The 18,155-nt window shown below is 31.5% G+C and overlaps 1 protein-coding gene across 1 annotated transcript; it reads right to left on the bottom strand.

Moving 5' to 3' along the window:
* Positions 1 to 2,055: 2,055 nt before the first annotated feature.
* On the bottom strand, positions 2,056 to 14,882 carry LOC127724173 (ATP synthase subunit b, mitochondrial-like). The gene is made up of 8 exons (XM_052231065.1): positions 14,797 to 14,882; positions 14,146 to 14,176; positions 11,880 to 12,151; positions 6,563 to 6,726; positions 5,426 to 5,554; positions 4,170 to 4,247; positions 3,238 to 3,339; positions 2,056 to 2,202 (listed from the first exon to the last, which is right to left on the bottom strand). Exons 1-8 carry the CDS (start codon positions 14,822 to 14,824, stop codon positions 2,131 to 2,133), a joined length of 876 nt encoding a protein of 291 aa, XP_052087025.1. The 5' UTR covers positions 14,825 to 14,882; the 3' UTR covers positions 2,056 to 2,130.
* Between the last annotated feature and the right edge of the window lie 3,273 nt (positions 14,883 to 18,155).

Here is an 18,155-nt window from a genome sequence, read left to right as displayed (position 1 = left end):
TTGGGCCCTTAATTCCTAAATGGTTGGGACTATCATCCCCAAAATCAATCCCAACCTTCCTTTTGTGGTATTGAACCTTCTTCAAAAATTTCATAGAGATCCATTCACTTAAACTAAAGATATTGTCCGGAAACTAATGTGTCTTCAGACGACGACGCAGACGACGACATCATACTATTATACGATCCCAAAAAGTTTTTTGCGGTCGTATAAAAATCAACATGAATGCATTTTATAAAGTTTTCAAGTCAAATATGAAGGTAGGACCCAGCAGCTCTTTTCACAAAAATCAAAGGAGTAAAGTTATGGAAATAAAAATGGACATTTCAGTATAACTTATACTTTTTAATCGTGAAATTTTTTGTGACATGTGACATGTATATGAACCCCTGTTACTGATATCATAATCCATCCAGAAGTTCATATCACTCCTGGATTTAATGACTGAGAATTAGTTTTTTTTAATTTTGTTAATCTGAAATTTTGTTTGTCATAATGAATTTCTAACAAGGTGTTGTCACACCTATACTTTTACCAGAGAAAAAACTCACAAATACTTTAATTAATCAATATTTCAAAAAGGGACAGTGTTTTTAATGCAGTTCTTCATCTATTTTGTTTTTATTTCAGTCAATGTAATGGCATAAATAGTGTTTAGTGTTTGTTATATGGATGGAATTTACTTGGTTTACCTTTGCTAAAAGGAAGCCAGCCGATTTTTTTCTTAGTGAATAGTGTGTACTTAGAGCTCATCAGTGATATATGGGAGGCAACTCTTGATATATATTTCATATGAAAAAGGATAGGATTTAAACAAAAATCCCATATTTTTACAACATTTGTACTGAACATTTCAGCTATTTTTAAGTAAGTTACATTACAGGTACGGAATTAAAAATTGACATGTAAATTAAGCATATGAATGATAATTTGAAAGAAGATTTTTAACAACAAAACACATCACTAAAATACATACTTATACATGATCTGATACTGTAAATGTTATTAGGCAGTCCATCTATATTATCTGCCCTATTCATACAAATTTCTGCCAAGTTAGTTCATATATAACAGAACTTTGCTATGCCCTGTTGTTGTCTAAATATTTTGCAGTGAGCTAGTAGGGTACATTATGACATTGTTTGTTAGATCTCTTTGCCCTATATGGTTTATAATTTGTCGATATTACTATCCAGCCGAGTTTTCAATGCACAGAAATAGCATGATGGTCATCAGGCAAAATATTTGACTCAAACCAATGGTTATGGATATTTGTGCAATGTTGAAGACCTCATTATGACTTTGAGATCAAGAACAGCAATAATAGCACTGTTTCTTTATTTTATGCTTTTTAAAGAATGTGTAGTGATTTTGTCTCATCAACTTATACACCACATATCAATTGACAAAAGTAATGGAATAGTGCTCTTATTTCTGTTCTTAATCCAAAGGTCACACAAAGGTGTACAAACGCTTACGCTATACTTCCAAGTTCAGGACCTCCTTGAGCCCTAGTCTGATATATCTACATGTGTATATTTACCACATATTCAGTAGCCCATAGCAAACAGTTAAAGATCTTGTGAAAACTGAAAGGTAAAGATTGTTTTCATTTTGCCATGTCATTTTGAAATTACACATTGCATAGTGTTATTACCAATGGAACATATTTAGAAAATATCCTAAATTAGACTTATCTTCCCCCGTCTGTAATTGTAGTTGAAGATATTTTTAGAGCAGATAGATCCATACACTATGTATAACTTATGTAATAGTTTACTTGACAAGTATGATTATTCACATACACCCCATTTTTTAACTTGAAAATCTGAGTACCAGTATATAGCATTGATAAATTGCTCGACATGGATGATCTAAAGAAAGTTCCCTTCACTGCTCAGACGCAGTACTATGTTGTTTGTTCTCTAAAATGTGAAGATGAGGTCTGAAAAATATATATATCAAGCCTGTGACAAAAGGATTTTCATTGCATTTCATGCAATCTTTACCTCAAAGACACTGAAATGAAATTTCAATAATACAAATCCACAGAAATTGTCCTAACGTATAATTTATTCCACAAATTTATTTAAATATTTTATAACAAATCAAGTCCACACTAAGTTCATATTAAGCTGTTGCTGATTGTGCCTGTGATAATTTCTTCAGGTTGGCTATACAGTCAGCAATACTCTTCTCCTCCTGAAAGTATAATAAAACTTTATTCAAACATTTCTTAGTGGAGTTATTTATTTACGAATATCTGAAGGTTAAAGTTATCATGTTCTAGTGTAAGAGACAATGTTAAGATTTCCAAAGAGAGTATTGTTGCATGTCTCTGAATATATTATCCTCATGAGCATTTAATTTGCCCTTGTTAAATACATGTACAAGAATCAGCTCACATAATAATCTGTTTTAATATGTGATACTAATGTTTTTCTTTCTAGTGACATGTAAAAAAAGTAACTGTTTGTTTGTGATGCTTTCATTTTTGATACTACATAAAGTTTTCACCAATTTTCTTGAACTGGAAGGGTTTAAAACTGTACTTACAATTGTGGAACCCCAGAGAGCTAGTAAAATACAATACTTTTCTAATCGAAAGAATTCTAATGGAAATATTACCCATGATTTGACTGTAAACATTAGCCAATGAAAAACTTGTTACACAAAATTTGCATCAGACAAGTCAGTGGGTCTACCAAATAAGGGCTATTCCATTAAATGTATAGGGGGGATAGGATGGGAATTCCAAAATCTCCCACAACCATCACACTTTCTTTGAGTCATTTTGCATACTGTGGATTCTTTTATTTACGTTGGAACCAATTTTCATAGATTAAGGAAAACTTGCATTTTCATGGATATTTAATTTTGTGGTTTTGCCAAGCCTATAGAAAATTTGTAATTCATTAAACATTTAAATTTGTGGTCCAGCTGTATTCATGAAATCCACAAAAATTGGTATCCAACAAAGAATAATGAATCCACAGATCTTCAACCAAAATTACTAGCAACCAATGATGAAAAATTTAACTTTTCTTCCTATAAAAATAAGGAGATGTGGTATGACACTCTCCACCAGAGACCAAATGACGTAGAAGTTAACAACTATACGGCCTTCAATAATGTGACTTTAATAGAAGTTAAAACTATAAGTAAACATAGGGTGTTCAAAAATGCATTTTATGAAATAAACCTTTACAATTATGTGCTTTTCCAAAAATATTTTACCTCTTTTGGTGTTATACTCTTAACAACATTGGATGTAATCCAATTAACCATGTGTTCTTGTTCAAATCTACGTTGTGCATTCTGAACTTCCATCTTGAAGTCCTAAAAATAAACAGACAATTTCTCAAAATGCAGTAATTCAAAATTTTAGTAAAAATCTCAGAACATGGGTTGACAATTATGAAATTGCTGATGGAAACACTTAGAAGTAAGGCAGGTTTAGGTGTAATACCACCAAATCATAGTACGTCACATCCGGTTGCATACGAAAAAAGGGTCGAAAAAAAATATTCCCTGGAATTTGATAGTTGTAGGAAATGAATCCTACATTTCATTGCAGTAAAAAATTTCTGGGTCATAAACATATATCTTGGGTGTTTCAAAGCACCATTATTTTTTCATTTGGTGTTTCTATAGAATATTTTGGAAACTTGAGGTTACATGGTTACTAAAGCTTGTACACAGGTAAAAAAGAGGTGAAAATTTGATTGGTTAACTTCCAGTGATGGTTATTTTCTTATATGCAATGAAATGTTATGTGAAATTTTATCTAACGTATTGGACAGGATAAAGCTTTACTCATGCCAAGTATTTCTTTATTTGAAACAAAGATAAATTCTGCACAATTTTTTGAAAAGTGCAAATTTAACAAAGACTAATAGGGGAAAATCAATGGTGGTATTACACCTTTAAAAATTGCTTCCCTAACACAGACTATAATTTTTCCAGGTTTAAATGTTTTTGTAAATTTTGAACCTGCAACTATTAAAGTATATTTCCAATCAGAATCCATGGAAAATACAGAAATCCATATAGCACTGTAAAACATGAATTCAAGACAAATCTTAAATAGTGTTCTAAATATCTGAAGTTTGCTCAGGCCCTACATTATGCATTTGATTTCACTGGGCATATAAAAAAATTAAACTTACCAATCTTTTCTTTACTTCTGTGTAGACTTTGTTTAATCTTTCTCTGTAAGATGCCTCAAGTTGGAGCAAAACATACTCCTGAAAAAATAAAATTATAGTATAATTTCAGAGTCCTTTTTTAGAGCAGGATTACTGGAAAAAGAGCTTCAGAAAATATAAACATTCCATTATTTTCTCAAATCTATCTAAGCTATTTTATCCTTTGCAATATGAACACAAGGCACCTTAGAGTCTGATTGGTTCATTAGTCAAAATTTTACTGATTATAGTTTCTTCCTATCTAATATACACTTCAAGATAATTGGCAAAACAGGCATAAGCAAAATTTGTCAATTGAAGCCAATAACTTCTATAAGGAGTCGTCCAATGATTGTTATTGTTTTGAGATAATAGGTAAAAGGGCATTTAACTCCTATAAGGGGGTCACTTGACAATTCAGGGAATGTTCACTTATTTGTAGTTTCTCATTATACTGAATATTTACCATGCTATTTACAATTTCTCTCTATCTATTATATCTATTATAGTTTTCGCTGAAAACAAAAAAAAAACTTGTAAAAATCCCCCATCAATGGCAACAATACTGCTAGTTTTTGCTAAATACACAAAATTTGGGTAAAAATCATCATATACAATTTCGGTTTTGTTGAAAGAATCTTGTTTATCATTTTAAATGTTTACAGTTTTTCATTATCTACCAAATTTTTCAACAAAAATGCAAAAAAGGGTAAAATTCATTTAATATCAAATTCCATAGGAGAAAGACTTTGACCTGCTGGTCATTTTTACTGTTGACAGTTTTACTTTAGCTACTTTACTTTTTGAGATGTAAGCTGAAAACTGCAGTTTACCTCTATGTTATATAATCTTAGTAACAGTGTATCTATTGATGGGTCAAATCCAAGGACACCATCTTTGATATTCAGACCAGTAGTTTCAGGAGAACTTTTTTTTTTAAAGTTTACAACAACAGATGAACAGATGACAACGACGGACCCAAGTGATGGCAACAACTCACATGGGCTTTCTTAGACATACATGTACATCCCAAGAACGAAAGACAAACAGCTACACCCTAAACATGAAATAAAAAGTTATTTTTCCACAAATGTTCCATAAATTTAAACTAAATTTTGCTTTGATAGACTGCTGCCAAGGCAAGTTCCATGACTATTTTCCCTCCAGTACACTTCTCTCAGATCTCCTCTCGTTCACCTATTATATGTCATCTTTTTAAACACAACACCAAACTTTACCTTCTGAGCATGGACAAAATCCTTAGTAGCATCTAATGCCTCTTTAGCAGTCTCAAGTTTGGCTATTTGTTTAGTACAGCTAGTCTTTGTATCTGCTATTGGTTTTTCATAGATCAAATGGTTTTCTTTCTAAAAACATAAAATAAAATATCAATGTATTTTTCAACAGTAATTGAAATGGAATACAAAAGTCTCCCTGTATATTACATTTTATTGGAATTTTATTAGACTATCATACAAGTGAGAGGTTTGGCTAGCTAAAAAAACAGGTTTAAGACACCATTTTCTACATAAGGAAATGCCTGTACCAAGTCAGAAATATGACAGTTGTTTTCCATTCGTTTGATGCATTCCTGTTTTGAATTTCCCTTGGAGTTCAGTATTTTTGTTATTAAACTTTTTTCTTCTCTGAAGAATATCATTGAAATATTAATCTTATTTTAAATTTGTTGTAAGTTGTTGAAAACCTGAGAAGTGTATGATATATTAACAGTTCTTACAATTATTAACTCAGTAAATAAACAAAAAGAAAAATTCTATAATTTGAGAAAAGCATATTCTTAATACCATCAGTTATAATACCATATATATGGTCCTTTTCAAAGGAAAAATTTAATTTGACATTAATAAATCTCTAGACTTAGATACAATTGGGCTAAACATTTTTAAAATTCAGTACTTCTGATTTAACTTAATCTTTAATTTTAAGCAGATGGCTTCAACTCATACAAATTTCAAGTTTCTTAATTAATTTTATAAAGAAGATAAGGATAATCACAATAAAGCTCGTAAAAAAGGGCAACAATTTACAGGCCAATTTTATTACTCCTGTTATGAACTTTTAGAAGAAAAAGGTATAGAAAACTTATTTGAGCACTTGTTATAAATAGAATGTTTTTTGGCAACCTCAATGTCTAATTTTACAAAAGGTCATCTTGAAGTCTGATGTTAAAAATTATCAAGTGCCAAGATTATGTTAACTATCAGCAACCTATAGCTCAATTTATATGCTATGGGATGAAGAATAAATCCATCCCTGACCTATGGTTTAAAAAGTTTATTAGCAGATATCAATCCAAAAGTACACAGTGGAAAACAATTTAAAATGAAATACGATAGATTGTTACATGTACTTACATCAATTCTCTTCTGGAACCAAGTACCAACTTTTGGTCCCCAAAAATAGGTAGCCAACAAAACTGGTGGTGTAAGCATCATCAAATCAGCAAACACGTGGTCAACTATAAATATTTCTTTGCTGACCAATGTAGCTGCAAGTCCATATGTTAGCAAATAGGGACCTAGAAAATAGTCACTGCAATTATTTGAGGATTCAACCAAATGCACACTTCTCTAATCCTTAATTTTCTCGTTTGAATTGTTTTACATTTGTCATTTCAGGGCCTTTTATAGCTTCTGCCAAAGTTTCCTAAAATTCAAAGAATGTTTGACAAAGTTCTAGATGTCTTATAAAATTTTAACACAGACCATACCTTAAATATTATCTGCAAAAAAAATATGAATTAATAAAAAAAATTGTATTCCTAATCCAGATTATGGTCCAGATCATGAGTAGCTGCTAACTCTTGATCATAAAAAATCTTTTAACTAAGTTTTGAAAAATTATGTGACTGTTTGACGAAGTTATTGATGTATTAAAAAAACTTTATCCAGGCAAATACTAACTTAATGTTAAGAACAGAAAACAACAAGAATTTATGATTCCTATGTCTACCCTTGGTTCCTTTTGTCTATGGGGATACAAAAAACTTCCTATGTGTATACTGCTTTGGGCAAGGGTTGTATATTATTTCTCAACACCTTTGAGTCAAACTGTCAAAATTTAGTTTTACTTTTCCATTTTACAGCATTTACTGATATTTCAAGACTAGCATTTAACTGAATTTTGCAAATGTGAAAAATTTTGAGGATATTTGATATTTAAGCCTTTTAGTCTAGTCAATTTAGTGAACAACCTGCAACTAATTGCAACACAAAGTTTTTCTCTGAAAAACAAGTCTGTTACTATCTATGAACAACATTCAAAAATTATACAAAAATATATTTTGCGGAAAGTGGTGTAATTAATCAAATATTTTTGTAGTAAAAGTAAGGTTATATGAGTTGCTTCCCCTTATTTGCCAAAGTTGAAAAAAATTAATTTATACAAAAAGTATTCAGTATTTTTTAAAACAATTGAAATAATACAATACAATACATACTTATCTCAATTTAAAAAAAATATATTACAAATGCATCACTCTCTTGTCTTAAAATTTGTATATTTGAATAAAGATATAGACCGCAATTGTGTTCTGCTATTTTACAATCTAAGAATCTAATTCTCCACCACAGTGTTGGTATGTAACCTATAAATGGAAAACTGTACTGAATTAGATTAACTAACTTAGTCACAATCTTACTCGCTATTTGAAAGAATTCTGCCCGTGTGTTAAAGGCACTGACAGTTAATTTTTTGTTGGGGGGAGGGGTTCTCGAAACACATGTTTTGTCCTTTGTAAAAAAAAATGTTAATGCAAGACTTAATTTTGAAATTCAAAGTCTTTAATGTATTTATTCCCCACAACTCTATAAAGAAAACAAACATGTTAAGATTTAGAATCCAACAATGTTTTTCATAAAAAAATAAGAATGATGAGTGTTAAATGATTGTATGTTAAATATTTTTTCACAAATGAAAATTTCAAGCTCCTGGAAGCAAATGGTTACTCATGTAATTAGCGACGATCTCAGTACTCACTCACCATATAAATAAAGCTTTGGCTGTAACACTGAATCCACTTTTCACTTTGGTTGCTAATCGGATGTGTACTGATTTATATTTTAGTCGGTGCCAACAGTATTTATTCATCAACTGTAATAAGCTTTGAACTAGCTATTAGAACTCAGTGTCTATTTGTTAATTGGTTATATACTCCGCGCTTATCTTTTTGAGTCGAGCCCTTTCCAACTGAGTTTACCATTTGTTCTTATGTTGTTTGCTATTTCAAAACTGTTCCTGATTATGGGAGGGTTTAGTGCTCGCAAACATGGTTAACGCTGCACACTATTAATATGATTATCACAGGAAAGTGGCCCTTTATTATTTGGTGGTTATTGTTTGCTGTCTGTCGTATTTGTTTTTCCATTTATTGTCTTAACAGTTTTATATTTTAACGATGAGCTATTATAGTCGTTAACATCCACACCCACATCATTGTTTTCTCTTGTGGAAAGTTTTCTCATTGGCAATCATACAACATCTTCTTATGTTTTTAAAGTGGGGATATTTTACAATAAATTATGGTTTCACTGGCAAGCGATCAAACGTACTACCAAGAAATCACTGATAGAGTTTAGTGGACCTTAAAAGCTAAACATTTATATTCTTTAGGCATGAGGTGTATTTTTCAGATTAGACATGACTATCTAAACGCTAACTCTGACCATAAGTCGTCCACTTTTTTACAGTTCTTAGGCTTAAGCTGATTACCTTTTATTAAATTAATTCAATGAGATATCTTAAAGAAGGAACTTTGTAATGCTTTTCTATATATATATATATCTCTTTGACCAAAATATTTTCATACAGCAGACAACCCATGATAGTCCTTTGTCATTATAATTTGGTTGATGTTTCAGACCACCACATACAGATTTTACCTTACTGGGTACACACATAAGGTGCTGTTACTATTAACACTTCGTCCAGGAAGTGACCCTATCAATTCATTCAACAGTGCTTATCTCATTTTCAACATCCAAAATTGGACCACTTGGTACAATTACTATTTAAATTCAAGCTCTTATAATCATATTGACAAAGCTTCCCTTAAAATTGCCTTAAAAAATATCAGATCTATATTTCATGCTTATTCAGTGAACTAGTAAATGTTATCAAATTTAAAAAGCTTATATATCTGAAATCAAACTTGGATATTGATAGAGCTTGCTAAATAAAATTAGTCTGTGTTTAACTGTGACTTTATACAATTCAAATGTTGAAAAAGCAGCTAATGAAAAAATAAACAAAAAAAGGACTACAATCAATGACGATGCAAGGACACTAGAAAAATAACTCTTCCAGCAATTAACATGACAAAATCAAAGTCAGTTATTTTTTAACACAATCATTTTTTTGTTTTGTTTTGTTTATTATACCTACACGTATAATTAATATATAAATACATAACAGAAACATAAGATAAAAATTTCAAACTTCCACAAAATGCACTTCTTTAAAACTGAGTTTTACTGTGTGTTTATTTATTCTACATTGTCTAGATAAACTAGGGGAGGATTGAGTTCTCACACAATATGTTTTACCCCAGCCACATTATTGCACTTATCCCAAGTCAGGAACCTCAAGATCTAGCCTTTGTTTGTATTGTGTGTTTTGTTTGTTTTTTTTTTTGATAATTTTGGGTCATTTGTATGTATTGGAGTTCAGGAGGTTCAGGAGTCGATTTCACAAAAAAAACTTACGATTAAGATTGATCGTAAGTATACTGAATTGTCCATGAATTACGATCAATCTAAGTCGCAAGTTTTTTTGTGAAACCGACTCAAGGCCTTTGAGGTGGTGTCCATTTCGCTGAACTAGTGTACAAAATAATTAAGGGGTCAGCTGAAGCCTACCTCCGTGTACCGGATTAACTTGCTATGTTAAAGACCCATTATAGTGGCCTTGTTTTCTCTTTGACACATTCCCTGTTTACGTTTTCAAAATTCAAACTGGAAATAACCAAGATTTTGAAATTTTCATTTTTTATGCCCCTCACTTAGGGGCTTTATGTTTTTCGGTCTGTGGGTCTGTTCGTTCGTTCGTTCGTTCGTTCGTTCGTCCGTCTGTCCCGCTTCAGATTAAAGTTTTGTGGTCAAGTTTTTGGTCAAGGTAGTTTTTGATGAAGTTGAAGTCCAATCAACTTGAAACATAAAACACATGTTCCCTATGGTATGGTCTTTCTAATTTAAATGCCAAATTAGAGTTTTGACCCAAATTTCACGGTCCACTGAACATAGAAAATGGTAGTGCGGGTGGGGTATCCATGTACTATGGACACATTCTTGTTTGTAATTAGTTCGTAAAAAAAAAATATTTCACACAACAAATTGATTATTATTGATATTGATAATAAGAGGAATACATATGCATATAAACATAAGATAATATAGTCAGTCTATAAAGATCCTATATTAAAAGTTTTAACCATGAATAACTGAGCTTTTTATTTCTATTTTTCACAATTTTTCTCTACAAATCACATTTTACACAAGAATTACATTTTTTTAAATACTAATAACTAAAGGACTTCTTAAGATAAACATTAGATAGTATTTTCTATTAAGATCCCAATTCGAAAGTTTTAACCATCAATAACCGAATTTTTTCATTTCCAGTTTTCGGGCCGGTTTTCTGTCTTAAAACATATATTCAACCAAAATTACCCAAATAAATTGATAACTAAAGGACTTCACAAAATTAACATAAAATAGTATGTTCTTTTTTCTATATAGATCAAATTTCAAAAATATTAACCATTAACAACGGAGATTTTCTACGTTTCCAGTTTTCGACGTTTTTTCACTAAAAATCACTCATTTCACCTCAAAATTACTTCATTATCAATAATAATAACTAGATGACTACATAATAGTCTATTAAGATAAGGTTTCCTGTCTTCAACAAGCTTTAGATCTAAAAATGTTAACATAGATAACAATTATTCTTCTTTTCCAGTTTTCACCATTTTCTCTCTAAAAACCACATATTTCACCCCAAAATAACCTTTTCCGCAAATTATATTAATGTATAGTTTTAGTATGTTGTTAGTACAAGTCTATATTATAATTTGCACTAAAAAAACCTTGTGTTGCAATTAGTTGGAGGTTGAGTGATTTTAGAGCTAAATTGACTAGGCTATTTTCCCTCCAATAAGACTTTTCTACATTATTTTTGAATCCTTGCCTTGTTGTCATACAATTTTTGTGTGTGATTGTAGTCCTCATATTCAAAAATTAACCAATCAAAATACTGTAAATTCAAAAATTATTGCGATTTTTGAAGAAGGGACAAAACATAGAGATTAAATATTGCGATTTCTGGAAAACCTGCATAAATATATGTATTGAATTCAGAATGTGAGTTCTTATTATTGCGATACTCACCGATTGCATTATTCGCATTAATTAAAACCTCACAATAATTTCTGAATTTACAGTACTGGACTTGGTGTTTAGAGCACAAATTTTGTACTTGGAGTACTGAGTAAATTTTCATGATCAAAAGGCCTGCGACTCTTTTCACAAAAAATCTTAACAATGAAAATACTCGTAAGTCATACACATTTCAGTATAACTTACGATCAGTTTTAATCGTAAGATTTTTTGTGAAAAGAGTCACTGATCTCTTATTTTCCTATAAAATCAAAGCAAGATATTTGCACATATTTACCTGTTACTCCTGTCCTTGTATACAGGGCATCAAACCACTCCTGAGGTATTACTAAAAATCTCATTTTAGGTTTCTCTGGCGACATTTTTAATATTGGAAAGTTGACTGTATCTCTATCCTTTCCGTAAAATACTTCATTGGCTTTTGTCCATCTTACCATGTCCTCTATCATTGCCTGATGCTGAGGGAGGACAGGTAAGGGTTTATCACCTCCAACTGCTGGTGTCTTTGAATCAGAACTGGATGGTCTTGCGGTGATCTGTGGTAGGCATCTGTAAGCATATGAGATCAGGGTGTATCAGTTAAAAATCACTCTAATTGGTAAATTTTCATAGTGAGGTCAAAAATAAAATTTAAATTGTTTGATGTTGCCTACCTACCCACCTAAAAAGCAGACTACCCGAAAAATTTTATGACACAAATCGTTTCAAATTTTTTTTAAAAGATTTTTTCCTGCTCTTAGGTCACTTTCTTGTCTAAAACATGTAACTTATGCTGTTGGCCAAAAAAATATCCTTACCTACCTACCTAAAGCTAGAAGACATGGGTAGGCAACATCAAACAAAGAATTTTCTAAGGGTAGCCTGAATGATGGTGATTGTAGGTAATATATGGCAGGGTTGTAAAGTAATCTTGTGGATTTTGTGGGTAAATGATGGACCACAAATTCAAATGTTCAACAAAGTACAATTTTTCAATAGGCTTGTATGCATACTTTGGCAAAACCATGAAATCAAATATCCACGAAATTATAAATTTCCCTCAATTCACGAAAAAATAAATGAATCCGCAGCATGTATTGCACCATTACATAATTCTACTGTCAATTTTCTCATTTTAATTATTTTCATAAGTCATTCTTTGAACAGAGAGATTTTTTAAAAAAGAATATGCACTGAAAAGTCATTGTGAAAAGGCAGGGCTCGACAATAACGCTTGTCCGATTGTCCGGTACCAGAGGAAAAAAAGGTCGGACAAGTAAAAGCTAGATCAAGGTTGTCCGACGGGACAAGTAAAATCATTTTGTAGAAAATAAATTAAATCCAACTTTGATGAACAAAGTATTGAGTAATAAACAAAAAACAAGAAAAGATAAAAACAAATATTAATTTGACATGTTTACCATGTTTACTTGCAATCGATAATTTAAAACTGGTTCTTTGACAGATACTTTATAACAGATAAAACGCGTAATATTCTCGGAAACCAGTCTTAGATGAAATCAAGAATGCCTTTGTAGATAAGGTAACAAGACAGTTCGGCACCGGCACGGAAACCAATCCTTCCATGTTTAATAGACAGTATGGCACCGTAGGAGACATTTCATACCAAGCCAACCAGTACCTCATTTCCCTACCTTTTTCTGTTGCTTATAATAAATATGATAAATTTTATTTAACAAAAATATTTTTAAAAATAAAAAAATGAAGAAATTATTGACCATAATATATTAAAAACAAAGCTGTTTGTTGTAAGGCATTAATCATAATAATCAATATTTTAACAACATGAAAGACCAGGATACACCAAATGAGTGTAGACTGACAGGCCTACCAGACTGTGCCTCATGTGCAGAGTCTGATGAGACTTTGGCATTGATGAAAACTAGAACCTAAATCCTGTGACATGACTTGATTCAGTTGTTCTCGACTCATATTTTTGAAAAGGATATCAAGAGATATAAATCAAATTCTATTCTTATGTTCATTGAATCAACTTAAAATGCAAAAAAGGTTAATATTAAGTGTTTTTTTTTGGACAAGTTACAATTTCATTCGGACAAGTAAGTTTTGATGTGTACTTGTCCTATTGGGCAAGTTGAAAAAAAAGTTATTGTAGAGGCCTGAAAGGAATTAAATTCTAGTTTTGTCAGTATTTGTTATATTTCTCTGCAATATAATCTGTAATTTTTTGATATTCACATCTTCAATGCACAGTAGTAGCATTATCAGCATTATGCAAAGAATTCAGCACATGCTGGTGCTATTTTACAGACCACTTTGATCTTGCAGTGATGTACTGTGCAAGCTTATCATCATGTTGAATGCCTTACTGTGACTCTGAAATTAATAAGTGGCACTGTGTTGTTAATTTGCTTATGGTTTTGTTTTGTGTGTTGGAATTTTGGGTCATGAACATTACTCAAACTACAATGATATTGTTTAGGATGGGATCAATCAGAATATTATAAATTGACTAAGGAAATACCAATACATGTACTTCTCCATTACATGGAAATCTAGTTATGCCATGCTTTTACACTTACCTCTGCAATACACAAAGCCTCCCAACAGAACCTGAAAAAATCCACATTAAAAATTAACAGTATACCACTAGCTAGCTGGATACAAAGGAAACCTGTTTATGTTTTTAGAATGTCACTTCATTTTAAAACAATAGAAATAAATTATCATCTTTGTTCTTAGGAATACATTAACTAATACTAGGTTAAAACATATTCAACACAAAACCTTTGAAAAGGGGCGAACGTGAATGGAAGCAAAGGAGATTTTGGGCAAACGGACCCGGATTCATGTCAAATGGTGGGTTATACCTCAACTGAGATATAATTCACAAATTAATGGTTATTCCTGGCCCGTTTAATAATTTTGTCTCAAAACCCGTAGCGAGGTTGAACTGCAATCAGTTTCCATAAGAGTTTGTGACCATTTAAAAAACTTGTTGCATTCTAAACTAGTTTCAATCCTGTTTTATGTTAATATATAGATATAGTAACATACCGGCATATTTTACAACAGAAAATAGGAAGATTTTGGAGCTCAGATTTTGACACACTCAATATGCGTTTTTCAGTTGCGTATAGTTAATTTTATCGATTTCAACGTATACTGTTAACTATTAGGTAATGTTTTGCATTCTGTCGACAACAAAAACACTCAAAATTTTCGACAATTACCTGATTTTAATGCTAGTCTCGACAGCATTTTCGTTGACCTTCGGAGAGAACTAACTACCGTAAGTCGTCAATTTGCTCGGAAACAATGTCGCAAAGCTTTCATTGCTGTACATTAAGATAAAGTTAACAAATTTTGAATTTGCTGATAAAACATATTTTATACATTTATTTCATCTTATGATTAAAAAAATTAATAGGATGAAATAAGAAAATTGCATTTTTGGCATGACGTAATTTTCGTCTGCAAAAGCCAAAAACCGAGTCAAAAACCAGAAAAAAACCCACCTCAAAACACTCTAGTCTCAGACTCTACCAGTAACTTTTACGGCAACGACAAGTTCTTAAACTTACATTGTGATCTAGGCTTGCATATAGACAGTAGGAAATACAATAGGTAATTGAGAGAATACATCCATCATGGGGAACAACTTAATTTTGAAAGTGGGGGAAGTTTTATGGTGTTTCTTTTTTTTTCATACTTCTTAATCACTAGCCTGTCAACATTGAGGTTGTGAGTTCGAACCCCTACATAGTAGGTGCATTCCAAATAGATCTTAATTGTCAAGGATTGCCAGTTTTCCTATCGAAGGTCATGTGTTCTCACTGCGATATATTTGCACAAAATGTACCTATTTTAAACTAACTATGTTTTTAATATGGATTAATAGACGTATTTACACTTGTATGCACATTTGTCCGCCATTACGTAAAATCACACAGGTTCCCGTAAACTTTGACATCATAATTCAAAACATTTGACGTCACAATTAAAAAGTGATTGTTGCCTGACGTCAAAAGGTGATTCGGAGTAGATCTAAGGTCATTCGGAGGCAGAATATAGCTAAATACCAAAAGTGTAAAAACGTTTATTAAATAATTAAAACATAATTGAAACAATCATGATTTTTGAAATAAAGCATAGTACGTAGTTGTTTACTATCTCTGAGACCAACCAATGGAATTTTTTTAAGTCCTTGATATCCGGAGGAGATACTTTACGTGAGGATATAGAGTTCAAAATAAAATAAATGGTGAGATTTGCTGGAGATGAACCAAGAAATTATGGAAATAACAGATCAGAACTGATCTTGAATGTAAGTTTTGAGTACAGGAAAAAATATGAGCACAATCCTGAGAGACAACAAATTATTCTAATTGTACTGCAAGGCCAAGGTTAACCGTTAGGTGACTACATATTTTAAAATACAGTTACCCCTGCTTGTGAAATGTGCAAACAAGGACTTAATTACTAAAATATATTCTACATAGATTTATATTTACACCTATGCATAGGAACTATTTTGTTTCAAATCTGTACTACTTTCCAGTATGTTCTTTTTTGATGGGGCCCGACCAGCCAACTATCCCAATTTTGTCAGTATCATCCCAATTTTCATGCCTCAACCCGTTTGCGGGATTGTAAAACAAGTCAAAATCCTGATTTTCACAAAATCTGGCCGAAAAATTTGTTGGTTACCAATTTTGAAGTTTTTCTGATCAATTTCTATCAATCTATAATTTTACCTGGTGACATGTTTATGACAAGTTTACGACCCCAGCTAATCAATGGTCACTACAGGTGTCATAATTTGTTGTTATAGGTAATCTTCTTATTTGATAGGTCATAATATCCTTAAAATTAATTAATTTGTAAAATTCGGTCAGTTAGCATTTTCATCAATTTATCATATGAACACAATTTGCAACGTTTACCGTAGTCTCATGACAAAAAGTAATTAACTGAATGACGAAAACTGTACTGAACCTGGGAACAGTATATCTAAGTCAATATATATGTTCCTGACTGAACTCATTAGGAAACACCGTTTATGTTGAAATCCGTTAAAATTTTTGAACTCAGACGTGTTTCTGTCTAGTTCTGATTTAAAATCAACCCCAAAATATTCACTTCTACTGTGTATAAGCACCTCTGAATTCAAAGAAAGATAACTCAAATTTTATCCATTTTCTCATAACTGGTTACTAACGCAAGAACTGTCTCAATTCTTCTTACTATAGGACATCTAGGTCTTTTGAGTGGTGTAAAGATTAAAAGGTTTTTGGAGGGGAAAAGGGGGAGTGTCTTCATTTTGTATTCTTAATTTTTAGACCATTTTTCTCTATTAGTTAAGTTATTTTGCCAATTAATAAGTACAAGAAATAATAGAAAACAAGGCTTATAAGCTCATCATCAGTATACCAAAAGAAAAAAGAAGAGATATGAGACTATTTCTAGAGTAAAAAACTGTGCACAGAAATGCCGCAAAAATTGTAACCCTTAAAAGTCTGGTCACACACTAAAACCCCCATGGGGATTTTCAAAAATTGGCAGGTCTGTATTACAAAATTCAGTTCAAAGAATGAAGACTTCTCTGATTATGTTTTTATCAGGTTTAAAACAAAAGTAAAAACTCTGGTAAATTACAGGTAAATTTGTGCAAACGTAATACCTGTCAAAATTAAAATTCACGCAAATGTAGGTAGCTTTTGGTTCTCTATGGGCACCTCTGGCTTCCGCCACAAATAAAAACTGGCCCCCACGAAATAGCCAATAGCGCTGAAAGTGGCATTATACACCAAAAATCAAACAATTAAAGATTATAGAAATTTCTTTCATGTACTGTAATGGTTGACAAATATCAATAAGTACAGATTTGATAGATAGAAACACAGATTTATGATATTTGTCTAGTTTATTATTATGTGGGTATCCCATTTTAAAAATGTCTTCTTTGAAATGCATCAATTAATATAGCTGTTCTAGTTGGATAATTGTTTTTATTTAAAATATAATTTTATTATATGCTTTTTTTATCTCAACAGACATAACTTCAAATCATTATCTTTACACAGAAAAGTTCGGCAAAATTTACAAAGTGTTATTTCCATTTTGTTGATTTAGAGATAATGTATCAGGCTTATGACTTTCCAAACACACTGAATTTAATGTACACATTTTGTAAAAGGGGGTGGTGTCTTCATTTCTTTATTAAACAGACCATTTTTCATGAATTTTTTCTTTATTTTGGCCATTATTCTCTATTATTCATATTTTAGCACCCCATTAATTTCTGTTCTAATTTTTGGCCAATTTTTCTCCATTCTTTTTTTTTTTAGCCCATTTCTCTGTAGTCTTGGCTCATTATTCTGTATTCTGTAAACACCATCCAGACCCTCCTTTATGATTTGGTATTCTTGAAAATTGATGAAAATTGGAAAGAAAAATTTTAAAGTTTTGTTCAAGATTACTTTTGTCAGCTTTACTTATACTTTGCCATTTGGTCTCTGGAAGAGAGTTGTCTCATTGGCAATCGGTACCACATCTTAATTCTTAGGGAGCAACCATTTAACTTCAAGGG

The sequence above is a fragment of the Mytilus californianus genome, unplaced genomic scaffold (assembly GCF_021869535.1).
Source record: "Mytilus californianus isolate M0D057914Y unplaced genomic scaffold, xbMytCali1.0.p SCAF_14, whole genome shotgun sequence".
NCBI classification, from domain to species: Eukaryota; Metazoa; Mollusca; class Bivalvia; order Mytilida; family Mytilidae; genus Mytilus; species Mytilus californianus.
The sequence above is the reverse complement of the archived record's forward strand: the minus strand, read 5'-3'. Positions and strand labels throughout refer to the sequence as shown.